The sequence below is a fragment of the Pteropus medius genome, unplaced genomic scaffold (assembly GCF_902729225.1).
Source record: "Pteropus medius unplaced genomic scaffold, Ma_sr-lr_union100, whole genome shotgun sequence".
NCBI lineage: Eukaryota > Metazoa > Chordata > Mammalia > Chiroptera > Pteropodidae > Pteropus > Pteropus medius.
The window spans coordinates 787,917-803,291 of record NW_024346667.1 but is presented as its reverse complement, the minus strand read 5'-3'; the positions used below and the strand labels follow the sequence as shown (position 1 = coordinate 803,291).

Below are 15,375 nucleotides of genomic sequence, written 5' to 3'. Positions count from 1 at the left end.
AAATTGCTACCCTAAAACTATGTTACAGTAGAACCTACACACCAATCAGTCTTTTAAAAGGTTTCAAAATAAATAAATTTTCTGGTAAAACTATGCTATAGTCCCACCTACACTCCAATTAGTCTTAAAACAAAAAATGGCAAGAAGGACTTCAAAGAAACTAAGAGTTAGGACATGGTTGTGGATGCGACTTTCTGATGTTTTTCAACATAAACTAATTACATCTGTAGGACATGTGGATATTTTTAAAAAATCAAAGTCAGTTCAATATGGATTACTTTCTTACTTCTAGAAAAACTGGATCCACAAGAGTTGTTCTACTCTTTAAAAAGTGAAATTAATTTAAATTGCAAGAGAAAAGTCTAACACTTTCATACACGCATTCCAAATTTTAAGCCTTAAGTTTGGCAAATACACTTAATTCTGTCACAAAGAAATGTTTGTATGAAAGGGGCAACCCACACACTAAATGCCAAACAAAAATGTGCTACAATGTATTAACTATAGCGCCAAGACTACAAGACATTTTAACAATGTAAACAGTCCCTCCAAACATCAATGCAAACTGCACACATCTGAAATGTAGGGAATAAGTTTGAGCTAGTGTCAAAAGGATCCATCCCAAAAGTTCTTACATTCCCTTTACTCTGCTGCTAAATTTTTCCATAGGTGTTACATTTCAATCTATAAGAAAATCTGTGTCTAGAACGTCTGAACTAAAAGCTCTTAACTTTTCGCTTACTACCAGACCGCCCCCACGCAATGGACCCCACTTCCCAAGGAGGGTGATGGGGTGAGGCTGTTTCCCGCTCACGAACTAAGAAAGAAATGTCCCTTTCCTACTCCAGGAAAAAGAGAAGCCAAAAAGCTGCAGACTCGAATATGCAACTGACTACAAGGAGGTAGCCGTTAAGAAAGCTTCCTTTCTTTTTCTTAACTCCTTTCTCCCTTCCCTCCTCTCAGGTCATTCAGTGACCCCGGGCCGGGCGGGGACAGGTGAATCTGGACAGGAGAGGAAGAGGGAGGGACGGACTGTGGAGAGAGACGCGCTTGGGCAATGAATGAGCTGTGCCGCATCCGCACCACCTGTTCCTTCCAAGGGTGCCACCCCGGCCCGCCGGCAGGGTTCCCGCACTGCCCGGGCCGCGGCTCCTACCCGTGCTGCCCGCCTCCCTGCCAAGGGCCCGGCATCTCCTCCCTTAGCTCGAGGATAAAAACCCGCAGTCAAGAAGCGAGGCGAACAGGGCCTAGTCCGGAACCGCGGCCTCCGAAGCGTGGGGACGGGAGGAGGAAACCTGTGGTCCCCGGCGCACAGGCCGGAGTGGGAACCACAGGGAGGGGACCAGAGAGTTCATTCGGCCTGACTAGGAGTACGAAGGCGGGGTCCTGGCTGGGGGTGGCTCGCTGCCCGTCGGGCCGAGGTGACAGGCCCGTGTGCCGGCTGAATCCCTGCCACTGCCTGCCCAGAGCCTCACACTTACCAATATCCGCTTGAAGAGCGCGTTCTCCTTGGGCGGGAGGCTCACGGCCGGCATCGTTCCGGCTCCTCCCGCTGCTCCCGCCACCACCCGGCTCGGTCAGTCTGTTTGTCCCACCGCCGCCGCCGCCGCCGCCGTTCCCTGGCTGCTTCAGCCTTGATTGCCGATCCACCGCCGCCACCAGGCTTCGGGTGTCACCGCGTCGCCCAGCCCCGACACCCCCTTCCCCTCGTTGTCTTTTTTCCTTTCTCACTTAACGCTGCCGCCGCCTCCCCCCACCCCCAACGGGTCTCCGTCGGCGGTTCACGTGGTAACTGAACAGACCGACAGAGGCAGCCAAAATGGCGGACGCGGAGGGCTTTCCCACCCGGGTCACACCTCCTAGCGCGCAGGCGCGATGACCTCCTTGCCCCACCTCCTCCATCCTGGAGCTTGCTGGGAAACTTGGAGGCCGGCCGGCGGGTCAGGGCTGAGAGGGTCGCGGCAGGCCCCGCCCACCCTTTCTGTGCGGAGCGCTTTGCAGGCGAGAGGGGAGAGCGGCTAGCACAGGTTCTGACCCGCTCTGCACTAAAAATAGCCTTTGTGTTCTTTCCTCCTAGATTGGCCTTTCATTCATTGGATCGACTCGCCAGTACTGTGTGATCATTGCTTGAGCCCGAAGTGCTAAACTAAAATGCAGGTGTTCAAGAAGCGCTGCGTTTGATCCTAATTAAGTAGCAGAGGTCGAGAGGGAATTAAGGCTTCACTCCAGTGCGGACGTGTTAACAGATATGGAGAGGAGGGGGCTTAATGAAGTGGAAAAGAGCTAGCCAAGGTATCGGTGATTTAGTTTATTCCTTAAGATGCGCCTGGAAAGGTAGCCAGATCCAAAGTCATTTTGCACTGCCAAAGAATCATCTGAAGGGTAAAGTTTTTTTAATTTCGTTGTTGAAACCATAAAATGCTACCAGGGTTGACTAAGTCACCTTGGAGTAGTAGAGAGTTAAGGATACTGATTCCCCTCGAACTAGCTTGAAGCTAGTGCTTAACATTGGCTCGTTGAACTCGCCATCACGGGAAATCCTCAAATCTTAGGAGCCGAAGAGGACCTGGTAAGGATACTAAGAGCTGCTGCAATAGGCAAGGTCAGACTAGATACTGACTAGGGCCTCTCACATATGTGTCATTTCATTAATAATCGACAGTAAAGCTTAAGTTTTAAACGTGGCATTCCATCGATAATCTACAATTTTTCACGTTATACAAGCTATTTTTACCCTTAATTATTTTTTCTCTCCAGATCCTGAATTCCATCCATAGCATTCTTTGCATCATTAATCATTAAATAATATGTGCAGTAGCTTTGCTCTTTTAAATTATTTATCCAGATATTTTACCATTTCCAAATGTTCTTCCCTAACCCTCCCTGAAAGGTGAGTGCTAAGTAAGATGTTTCCCAGTGGAAATATCTGGGACTAAAGCTTGGGCTTTCCAGCTCCTATCTCAAATGCCTTCTCCTTTTGCCTGAGTCATAAATAAGGTTTTAGGAGTCAAACCCTGGAATACGCTTAATTTCTGTGTGCTCTCTTCAAAAGTTTCATTAATATCTACAGGAAACCATGTTTTAGTTTGGGACTATGGCCATTTTTTTAATCTCAAAAAAATAAAACTAAGAACAAACTTAGAATTCATAAAAACACTTGCTATTTTGTAATAACCTTCGAACGAGAGATCTTTCAACTATCTGAACTATTAAAAGGTGGAAAAATCGCTTAACTTCAGGTGATAATTTTAGCTACTAACTTGGGTTTCCAAATCTCTAGCTTCATATCCAAAAGTCCCTACAGCAATATTATTTGCTATGATTTCCTACATTTCTCCTGTAAATAATATACTATTTTCTCCTTAAGGGAAGAAAATTTCTGGTCTTTGAAACAAACTAGTTTCCACCGGAAGCTAAGTACCTAAATAGATGAGCCAGCTATATAGTTTGGCAAATGTTATATTCTTTTGGCTGATGACAAATAAATAGCAATCTTTAAGACTCAGTAAAATCTAGTCTGAGTCAACATTTATCTGAGTCAGATCCTAGTTAAAATGCACCTACAGATAACAGACCACACAGTGACTTATGACCCGAACTCAATAATAAAATATTTACTCTGAAAGCGTACCCCTATGTGACAAATGAAGATCCCATTTATGCTGTGAATGACAGCTATGCAGGAAGTTAACACACCCGAGGCTAGATGACAATGATAATGATAATGATGGTGATGATGATAATGACCATGGTTAGTTCGTTCACTTTGCCCCATGTTATTTGCACCCCTACTGTCATGTCACTGTAACCCATGTATCTCTATTATCCCATATCCCATGTATGCCCTTCCAAAAAAAGTAACCAAAAATAAATAATTTATCACAAAATTTAATTTTACAAAAGGGATATGTAGAGTGAAATTTCTCCATCTTCACATATGTAACATGTTCTCTATTAACATTTTTATGTCTTCATTATTAAGTATTTAAAATGTATGGAAATATGACAGAAAAATCTATGTATTTGCCACCCAGATTTAACAAATGTTACCATTTTGTAATTGCTTCTGATTGTGTTTTAAATAATAACTTGCAGCTACATCAGGCACTGCATCTTTCTCCAGATCCTGGATTCGATGTATAATAGTCTCATGCGTCATAAATCAATAAACATATATGCAGTGCTTTTACATTTTATACTGTTTCAATTCTTGATTTTCTTTAACCCTTCTTGGGAGGTGTGAGTTGAGGAAGAAGTTTCCCAGTGGAAAAATCTGGGACTTCGACTCTGTTTTCCTAGTTGCTAACTCAAAACCCCTCTCTCTTTACCTGCTGAAAGAATTTGAATGCTAAAACCTTATTTATGGTTTTAGCATTCAAATTCTGGAGATGCTGAAGTGAATGTCATGTAGCAACTTCTACTAAAATATCATAGCTATTAGCTCCTGGCTGGAATTGCTTCATCGGGATTATTTCAAGATGCAATTTCACCTACAGCTGCCTACTCCAAGTGTAGGATTCCATCATCTCTAATATGCTGAGAGAAATGTGCTTCTACATCATCAGTTTCCCAAAATATACACCAGTAAAAGGATCCAAGGACCAAAAGAAAAAAAAAAAACAGCCTTTTCCAGCAGCCATTCTGAAATTAGTAATTTGCTTACTGGCCCTGTACGATCTGACTAAACATGGCTCCTGTTCCAACTTGTTGGATACTAGCAAAAGCTGTGTCAGGACAAGCTTCCAAGGGATGGTGTAGAAAGGATATACAACTGACGGGTTGCTGAGTGGCCAAGAAGCAAAAGAAGCTGAGAACCAACGACTGACTCAGCATGTTAGTTGAGTGGTTTGCTTATTTGAGCATGAGTCCAGGAGGCTCAAACTATGTTGCAAACTATAAAGTGACTCACAATTTAGCAATCTATTTAACCATCGGTTATATGGAAACATGAACCAGAAAACAATACAATCATTTTACTCTCTGGTTAATAAGATTTTGATTAAAACTTTTTTCAATAACAATGCTAAAGAAAATATAGAAGAAAAAGAGATTTGCCAGCATTTATTTTGCTTTTAAAACAAACCTAAATGATATTAAGTTGAAAGAATTCTTTTATTCACAGGGTTGTAAGGCTTTTCTATGGTAGTGTAAACAGATTTGGGAACCGCAAGAAGTCTTTACAAATATAAAGTATAATATGCCACCTTGGACAAATAGCTTGTCTTCTTAGAGCTTCATCTGTAAATTGAAGAAGATAATCGCGGCGTGTCATGTGGTCATTGTGAAGATAAAATGAATGCATGTAAACTACATGACGCATTAATGCACAGTGCCTGGATCATAGAATCCAATCAACATGCTAGCTATTATTCAACACAACATTCCATTTTAAGTTTTCTGATATATATTGGAAGATTTTAGTAAATCTCTTGATGAGTGTCCCTGGGGAAAGGCTCTGAAATAAATTCAATTCTTAAAGGACAGAGAAGTGGATAAAGTACCCTACCCCACCACACACACACACACACACACACACACACAGCCATTGCCACACACAGCCACACACACACACCCTCTACCCCACCACACACACCCCACCTCCCCACACACACACACACCCTTTCAATCTCCTTCCTAATCCCATTTTAGAGACCGGAGAGACTGAGACCAGAGGAGCTGTCATTTCCTGGCTATAACTGCGATTCTCAGAGTTAACACCTCCACGCAGCACGGCTTCGGAGCGGCGACTCCCGCGCCCCCGCCCGCTAGGGGGCGCTCGGCCGGGCGCCGAATCAACGAGAGACTCGCCGGAGGGAGGCGGAGCCCGGCCCGGCAACATGGCGCCGTCCGCGTTGCTGCGCCCCTTCTGCAGGCTGCTGGCCCCCGCCAGGCTCCCGAGCGGCTGTGAGTGTCTCTCCTCGCGCAGGCCGGCCCGACCTCCCAGCCTGCCCCTTCCCAGAGTGAACCCAGCCCGCGGGGGCAGGGGGAGGCTGCGGCCCGGGCTCATCCTGCAGTGACCTTTGCCGGCCCCTGTTCCGGAGCCCATGCCTGCCCCCACTCCGGCCTCTCGGACTCCCATCACCCGCCATCGACCCTCCTCCAGGTGTCACCTGACCCCTCTTGGTCTCTGCGAATGGACTTTGGGTTCCTCCTCCCTCCGTTTTGCCGGAGGGAAGACCCTCCCGGGAGCGCGGCCTACCCGCCCACTCCCGAGTCTCCCGAGGGTCCGTAAAAGCCTGTAAACCGGGTGTTGGCGGCGTCCTGGGGGGCAGGGGAGACCTGTCTAACTCTGCAGGTGGCCCAGGGCGAGTTACTTGACCTCTCTGAACCTCTGTCTCCTAGGCTGTTTAAGTCGGGGCTTGAAGGGAGAATTAAATGCGATAATACACATGTAAATGTTGGGTTTTTTCAACTAGGCGGTAAGTTATAGATTTACAGACACTCTGTCCCTTTTCAGCTTCAGCGCGGTCAAAGTTCTATGTTCGGGAGCCGCTACATGATAAGCCTGACTGGCTTAAAGTTGGATTGACCTTGGGCACCTCCGTCTTCTTGTGGATCTATGTAAGTCATTACTCCCTTCTTTCGTGCGGCCCCTACACAGTGGGGAGGGGAAACATCGGAGTGAGATTGAATGTTGTGAGCAAAATCTCTCATACAATAGGATATTTATGTAATTGCTAATAACATTTTTCCATGAGGGAAATCCCAAGGACTAAAAAATATTAAGATTTCAGTGGCATCAAGAAAGTATTATGAAGCAGAATTTTCTCTTTCATTGTTACTTAGCATGGTTTTGAAATGAAAGGCAGTTTTACTACATGTTAATTGTCTTTTATTTCTAAATGAGTATGGAGGCTGGTTAGGGTATTATGAGGGCATTTTTCAGATGAACAAGCTTTATAAATTAAATCTCATTAGACTTCCAAAACATAAGATTTTATAAGTGTAAGTATTTATACATTGTTGAAAATTGTGCTTAGTTAAGTGTAGCAGTTTATATGTAAAAACTCATTTAATCTTTTCAACAACACGTGTAGTAGGTACTATTATTGTTAACTTTTAACAGTTGAAGAAAACACTTGGAGAAAACAGTTTGCTGAACCTGGTTCTCCCCTTGGACTTCAGAGCTAGCTACACTGTAGACCTCCCTACTGATGAATGTTTAAAAAGTTGATTCAAAGTATCTGTGCTACATTAGTATTTAAAACTTTTGTATCTAATGGATTTGGGGCTTCCTCCACTGCCCCACCTCCAACTCTTAGATCACTTATTTTGGATTTTTTTATTAAAGTGGTTCGGGTCTTTCACATGGGATGGAATAAGAGTTGTTGAAAGTCACAATCTAACAACAGTAACTGATACTTTTTAAATGTTTGTTGTAATGAAATTTTATGTATTCTTAAAGTTTTCCTGAAAAGAGTCTTGATTGCTGCTTAGAGCTCTGGTTGAAATTAAATCTTTGCAGTGAATGTCACTGTATATCAACACCATCATCCATTTGCATATTCTGTCAGATAGTGGTTCTAAGAAAGTAGCTGTCCTGCATGACATCTAATTAATACACATAAAGTTGGGGGGTGGGATTGGTTGGTCATTCACTCACAATTATCACACTTCTAAAGTTAGAAGTATACACACACACACCAGCCAGCCTGGATCCCATTTAATAACCTAGTTCTACCCTGTTTTTCTGGTTTAACCCCTCTTTGGTAAGGCATTCTATTCTATTAACTACTCACTGAGTGAAGTAATTTATTTGGCAAAAGTTGAAATTAAACTTTTAAGGCTTGCCTTCTCAAATTGAGTATGTCATATTATGTTGAACAAGTATATACCTTTCATAGTTTTTGGACTTTTGCATCTGGTTAGCCTTTTATTTCTAACTAGAATAGTTCTAATTGTTTTAATTTTGACTGTTACCTCCTTCTAGCTCATCAAACAACATAATGAAGATGTTTTAGAGTATAAAAGAAGAAATGGTTTGGAATAAACTTTAAATACTAATACGGTAAGTGCAATTTTATAGGATGAATAGATTATGCAAGTTAATTTGAACTTATTTAAAATAATGTATTTTGGTTGCTTTTTTATTGTATTTATGGTTTTTAGCACCTATATCCCCATCTGTGATGAATTTATGAATTTTTAATACCTTGGCTCAAGCATATCTTAGCATAATCGTTTTTAACCATTAGCTTTTGACTGTGTTCTAAAAAATTATGTTTAAGGATGAAACCGAAATCATAATATTTTATTAAATCTAATAGAACTGTACACAATGCCTTCATAGTACTTATAAGTTATTATTTGAATATTTATATCTTAATGTCGGTTTGTCATATACCACACTTGAGTAAAAGAACAGAAACCCTGTTTTCTTAACCATTATGTACTCAGCAATTTGCTTAGTGCCTGACCCAACTGGGAGTTTCATATTTGTAGAATAGGTGGAAGTATAAGGGCAGTAGATTAAGTTTTTACTGCATGACCATTTCATTATGATTATTACTACAACTAACTCCCAATTGGACAATTCTTGGTGAAACACAGCTGTGAACAGGCTAGCATACTCTGGTCCATGATTCTGTGATTTAAAAGAGAGAATGAGTTTATTTTTATTTATATAGTGTAATTTTTAAAATCTTTCTAAAGAAATCCTATAGTAATCTTTGCAAAGTAAAAAAAATCACACTTATAAGTCTCAACTTCCATAGATTAGGTTGATTAAAGTAGATAACTTATATCTGCTAAATAAAATAGTAATCACTAATGTATACTTTCCCTGTCAATGTTTAAAAACTCTTAAACTCAGTTCTTTATGGTTTCATTATCTAAATTTTTTGCTGCTTTTTTTTCCCGTTAATATCATCTTGCCTGTTTCAACTACTTCAGTCAGCCAGTCAAGAGATAAAAATGAAATAGGTTTAAATCAAATACTTTTTGATCAAATACTAGATGCTTTTGCTACTCTTTTGTAGTTCAAATAAAATATTTTTTGATAAAACTTATGTAAATTGAGGGGTTGAAAGTCTTCTCGGATGTTTTCTCTGAATTTCTATGAATTTCTCTGATGCTCTAGGTGAGAATGGTCTAATTTCAATATTATTTCTGCTGGTTAATGCTACAGTTTTAATTTTTTTTCTCTTCATTATAGGTATGCTCCATATAGCGATTAAAGCAGTTCCACTCTGTTGAGTTCTAAATGTGAGAGAAAAAATTTTATGTGAATATATGTCAAGTCGGCTTTTGTGTTTTGCATCAGAAATTAAAAAATAAAAATAATTCTGTATTCTTCAAGTTATGTATGTTGTGACAGTGTTTAGAAAATGTGGATTCTAAGGTACATTATTAGAAGTATTTCAGTGTGGAAGGTACCATCTGATACCAAGGTCAGTGATAATTAAGAACACATCGGTAAGAAAACTTGTAAGGAGGTAAATTAAAAATTAGCTGCTAAAGTATTTGCTCTTTATATCAACTTTTAATTTCTAATCAAAACAATTATTCTTTAGTGTATCAGGGTGATAGAACTCTTTATTACTCAAAATGCAAAAAAGCCCAAATACTTTTTTTTTCCTAGAGGACCCATTTTGGTTAAGTCAGAAAGTAAAGCTGAATCCTATTACCGGTTTCTTCTGGACTCTATTTCTTTGAATTTGAATAATTTTCATTTGGGTGACCAGTTATGGCAGCAAGAAGTTTGTTGTCCCTTTTTGCTAATATGACTCTCATCCAATGATTAGCAAACTCTCGACATTTAAAAGAGGGGCGGGTAAGGGGAGGGTTAATAGACCCAAATAAAAATACATTTCATTTATTCCTCATCAAAACTCTTTCTTGTGAATTAGTTAAAACTTATCTATATACCACTTTGTTAACTTGTAATTTAAACACTTAGTGAACCATATGTTTAAAAATTAATTATTTGTGTCTCCATTCGTATGTTGACTAGAAAGATTTATTGCCTTATGATTGGTTTGTGTGTGCTTTGGTCTCTGGTCAACACTTATTTGGGGAGATTCATGGCTCAGTATCTTTGGAAGTCTTCTGAATATTAATTCAGAGTTACATTATGTTGGAATAGTTATTTAATCCAAATTCAGTGAAAAAACAAATTAACAATAACTGTTAATTTTTTGTCAGTTTGGAGTCCTAGATGATAGGTAAACCAGTCTCATATTACAAATGCAAAGGCCAGAGGTGACGAAAGATTTGCCTAATGTCATTGTGGTAGGTAGACTAATGGAGTCGCCCCAAATGACCATGTCCTACTCCCTGGAATCTATGTATATGTTAGGTTATATGGCAAAGAGGAATTAAGGTTGCAAGTGGGACTAAATTTTCTAATCAGCTGACGTTGAGATAGGGAGATGATCCTGGTTATCTGATTGGGCCCAATATAATCACAAGGGTCTTTATAAGTGGAAGAGGGATGCACGAAGAGTGTGAGAGTGAGGTGGTGTAAGAAGGACAACTGGCCATTGCTAGCTTTGAAGATGGAAGGGGGCCAAGAGCCAAGGAATAGAAAAATGAAACATTCTTCCCTGGATCCTCCAGAAAGTAACAGAACCCTGTCGTCACCTTGATTTTAGCCTATTGAGACCTGTGTTGGATTTCTCACCTACAAAACCATAGGATAATAAATCTTTATGTTGTTTTAAACCATTGAGTTTGTTAGAGCAGCAGCAGGGAACTGCTGTTGTCTGGCAGTGGTAGAGCGAGACCAAGAAGTCAGGTATTAATTCCCAATGCAAGGCACCGTCCACCAAAAGAAACACTTAATTCACATCCCTAAAGGGAACAGAAAACTCTTAAGTCACTTGAAATTCTGTAAACTGATAACCTGAGCTGGAAATAAAATATAACTTTAATAAACAATATCTGTTGTATGTCTGGCCTTGAGAATAGTTACCCTATGTGGACTTTCATCTTGATTGTGCCTGTATAACCCCAGGGGAAGCCAGTTGGAAGACTCGATTGTCCAAGAGAACTTCTTGCAGTGATGGAGATGTTCTGTCTGTTAGCCAGTACCATAGCCACTACTCCTGTGTGGCTGTCGATATTTGGAATGTGATTAATGTGACGGAATTTTTAATAAGTAGCCACAAGGGGCTGGTGGCTGCTGTATTAAACAACACAGATACAGAGTATTCTATGAGTAACACCTGAAGTTGTGCTACATACTGGTGCCGGTAAAAAAAAAAAAAAATGTTTTCTAAGTTAAATATTGAAACCTAATTCAAACTACGTTAAGGTAAAAAATAAAAAGTTATAATGCTACAGAGTGACCCACAGACCCCAAGAACAAGAAAATAACTGGACTCGGAAATAATTGAGGCCTGGGACTCAAATGTCATCAAGACTTGCTCTTAGCTCTAGTGTCTGTGTATCTACTTTATTTTCTCTACACACAGGAAATGCACATTGTAAAAAGAAAACCACAGTCATAATTCCTGGGTTTACATTTCAGTTCCACAGAGTAGTTGGACTGAACAAGAATCATTCTGATTCTAAATTCTCAGGAGGAATTGTGGTCAAGTGATGGTTCCCTTAGAAATGATTTGAAAGAGTTTGTATTAAAAAAAAGAGGATGCAGACAAAAATGCAGTTGTATGCCAAATACAGTCAAGTTTTTCATTGGATCAAAATCAGGTACACTTTTTTTAATGTTTAGTGTCTGTGAGGTAGTCATTTAAATTATTAAGTTGCCCTCAAAAAAAAAAAAACAGGCTATATGAACTCAAATTTCAAGTATAAGAAGTTGTTATGGGTCGAATTGTGTCCCCCAAAAGATATGTTGAAAGCCCCACTATCTCAGAATGTGACCTCATTTGGAAATAAGGTAGTTGCAGATGTAATTATTTAAGGTGAATTTATACTAGAGTGGGGCTGGCCCTTAATCCAATATGACTGATATATTTTTAAGAAGAGACAGAGACATGGAGAAGACAGCCATGTAGTGACGGAGGCAGAGATTGAAATGACGCATCTACATGCCTAGGATTACCAGCAAATATTAGAAGCTAGAAGAGGCAAGGAAGAATTCTCCCCTATAGGTTTCAAGAGTGCATGGCCCTGCTGACACCTTGGTTTCAGACTTTTAGCCTCTAGAACCATGAAAGAATAAAGTTCTGTTTTAAGCCATCCCAAGTTTGTAGTAATTTGTTACAATAGCCTTAGGAAAATAAGTGTGTTAGGGAATATCATGTTTACTTGGCTACAAAAGAGAAAGTGAGTAGATAGGGAGGAGAGTACTAAGTGTTTTCCAGGAATAATTTAAGAATTTACCACATTGATTACCCATTCCCCTTCGGTTTATCAAGATATTTTAAGCTATCGAGAGGATGCTTATCAGGACTTTCTTAATTGCTTGCCAGTTTGTCTTCCTAGATACTCTTCTAAATTGTTTCACTTTATATCCATATCGATCTGTTGAAAGTACAGGTCATAGCCTAAGAATTTAGTGCTAAGGACAACAACGCACTTTTTGCTTTCTGTGGAGCCTAGGAAATCACTCAGTCTTTGAAAATTGCTTTTAATTGTATAATCACATAAACCTTGAATAAGTATGATTAATATTGCCCATAGAAGCCTCTTACAATATGTTTTAAAAAACTAATGTCATCTTTGTCAACAGTCACAATTAGGTGGAGGTCATCTTAGATAAGCTAAGTTATCTCTGACTCTAGATTCTTGTTTTTCCAAGACCAAGAAAAATGTCAAGGATGTGCTCAAGGACAGCGTTATAAACAGTGTGGCCAATAGCTGGAGACTATTGCCTGAGCCTCACAGAGTCTTCTGCAGTAAAGACCTAATGTTAAAATTCTCTCCTGTTTGGGAGCAACAGCTTGCCACAGAGTGAATTCGACAACCCACAGCATGTCCTCTCTTGAGAAATGTTTTTATCAAGATGTGAAAAGAGTTTGCCATCAAAATGGAGAGCCACGTATGCTACAGGAGCAGTAGAGTAGGTAGAAAAAATTCACTTTCATCCAAGGGCATGAGCTTTTAACTAAGATGAAAAGGAATCTGGAGATGTGGCACTATTTATCTCAGAGTTTTTGCCTTTCTTACCTATGAATAAAAGAATTATCCACATTTTACTCAGACCTGTAAATCAGACCAGATCTGACTCCAAAACTCATGCTCTTAACCACAGTATTCTACTACCTTGATATTTTTTTCATGTGTAACAGGGATAATCCATGCCCCCCACCTACTCCTTAGGATTGTTAAGAGGATGAAGTACAAAATTAGATGTGACAGTTTTTTGGGAAAAGTTTTTAAAGCCCTACATATACATGTGTTACTTTTGCATGGTTTAAACCAGTTTGGTTGTAACTGAAGCCCTTAGATTACATTTATTATTGATATCTGGTCAGAGACTTCTTTGTGATCATGGACCCCGCTGATGGCGGGCTTGGCAGCTACCCCTGAAAAGGTGTTGGTTCAGTGTCTCTTTAACCTCTGAGTGATGACAGAAATCATTGAAGAATGCCCTGAAACAGTGCCTAACATATAATAGATACGTGTTTGTGAAATAAATTATAAACAATCCCCAGCAGCTAGCATGGTCCCTAGCATATTATAGGCATGTCTACAGCTTCTTATAGACAGTTGGACGGACTGAGGTTAGGTGACTGCTGTGGAACCTGGAAATGATCCAGAAGACCTCAAACTGTACGCAGACCCCGAGTCTACAGCTGAGCTCCAAAGGTGGGCCTTGAGTAGTGTCCTGGGAGCCATCATCATTTACAAACATTCACTCAGAAAAAGTCCTTTTTAAGGGAGGATCCAACACATTAAATAACTACAATACATGTAGTATAAGTGCATTTATTGCCTTTGAGTATTCCTCTCCCTGGCAACCAAATCAAAATTCAGCCCTAAGTACATGAAGGAAAGAATGAACTATAATGGTAGACAGATTTGTTTTCTTTTTAAATTTTAAATTGTGTATCACCAAACGGAAAGTGGTTCGAAGTCCCCTGGATTTGGTTTTATTTCTCGATCTGTGCTTAGCTGCTAGCAGTTCATTAAACATTCTACACCACCAGTGAGAGAGCTAATCTCTAGTCGCCGGAGGATGTGTACCTGATGCTGGTCAAAGGTAGCAAGTGTAGTAATCTGCATTTTGTTACTTTTAGGACTACCTAATTTCTTAATGGAGGGTCTGGGTCTAGACACTTCTTGTGCTGCTTGGAAGTCTCAATTTGACATCTCCTTAACTGCAGATTACCTAATTGCTCTTGTTAAGTGTTTAATCCCTAGAAATAGCTAGCTATTCTGAGTACCAAAAATACAGTTCTGACCATTGGCTTGTACTCTTCAGATGAGAATATGTTAACTGTTATTAGAATTGCATTCAGAACAAGAATCTCCAAGGGATGTTTAGTTAAATAGCATATGAGCAAATATTTTGTGTAACATGTCTTAGAGAACTCGAAACTAGAAAAATTATGTTCATATCCTTTAAAAAATGGCCATCATTCCTAGACATTCTCCCCTGCCTCCCTGTTCTTTGCTAAAGGGAGTAACTGCCACCTCCCTCAGGGTGCTGAGTGAGAATTAAAGGAGATAATACGTGAAAGTGCTTTATAAACTGTCAAGTGCCAAATACACATAAGGGATTATTATACTAGGACACGGTCCCTACCAAAGAGTAATCGTTTAGAAAATGTTATAATCATAAATTGATGGTTTTCATATTCAAACTCTAATTGTGCAGCCACAATGAGGCAAGTAATTATAATCTGGGGAAAGAAACTAATAATTTAGCATTTTTAGTTGATGTGGAAATACTAGTTTCACATTTCAGAGGAATAGACAACATTGGGGGGGTTTGTCTTTAAAGTCACTTTAACAGTGAATTGTTTAGAGAGTCAGCTAGTGCCTGGGGACTTCACGATTCTGAACGCCCCCCGCCCCAGTGCACTAACGGAAGGCTGAGACCGCCCCTCTCCCCACTGCGTTCCAGGAAACGTTCCGCTACCCTCCCCATTCCTCTGAAAGCTCAGGGAGTGCGTGAGATAAAGTGGGTTCAGATTCCATCCGGCCTGATGAACCACGTCTATGTCTTATTTCGGATGCGAACCCCGAAACATTCCAGCGGTCTCTTTGAGGAGTTCCACTCAGCGGAACAGTACGCGGCAGGCAGGTGATGGCGACCTTTCGGTTCCCGACCCCTTTTCTGAGATGCCGCCATCAGCTTCATGGACCCCAGAGAAAGCAGCAGAGCCTGGAGATTGGGGTCGAGGGAGGAGGGTGCTGATGATCCACCCCTACCTATCCCCGCCGCCGCCGAGGCGGGGAGGGGAGCGGCCGACGCCCCTCCTCGGGGCGGGGCTCTCCCCGGCTCAACGCGCCCCGCAACGC

The 15,375-nt window shown here is 40.6% G+C and overlaps 2 protein-coding genes across 3 annotated transcripts in view; one reads left to right on the top strand and one right to left on the bottom strand.

Annotated features, from left to right (window-relative positions):
- The window catches only part of NAA15 (N-alpha-acetyltransferase 15, NatA auxiliary subunit), a 59,334-nt gene extending 57,485 nt beyond the window's left edge, over positions 1 to 1,849 (bottom strand). The window contains exon 1 of one of the 2 annotated variants that reach the window (XM_039875806.1): positions 1,482 to 1,849. In XM_039875806.1, the coding sequence (XP_039731740.1) occupies positions 1,482 to 1,535 (54 nt within the window). In that variant the 5' untranslated portion in view covers positions 1,536 to 1,849. The remainder of the gene's footprint in view (positions 1 to 1,481) is intronic. The other variant, XM_039875807.1, reaches the window with a different exon arrangement.
- Positions 1,850 to 5,745: 3,896 nt separating this feature from the next.
- Positions 5,746 to 9,301, top strand: NDUFC1 (NADH:ubiquinone oxidoreductase subunit C1). Its single transcript, XM_039875813.1, has 4 exons — positions 5,746 to 5,904; positions 6,458 to 6,561; positions 7,931 to 8,008; positions 9,155 to 9,301. The coding sequence occupies exons 1-3, from the start codon at positions 5,838 to 5,840 to the stop codon at positions 7,988 to 7,990; spliced, it is 231 nt and encodes a 76-aa protein (XP_039731747.1). The 5' UTR covers positions 5,746 to 5,837; the 3' UTR covers positions 7,991 to 8,008; positions 9,155 to 9,301.
- Positions 9,302 to 15,375: the final 6,074 nt, after the last annotated feature.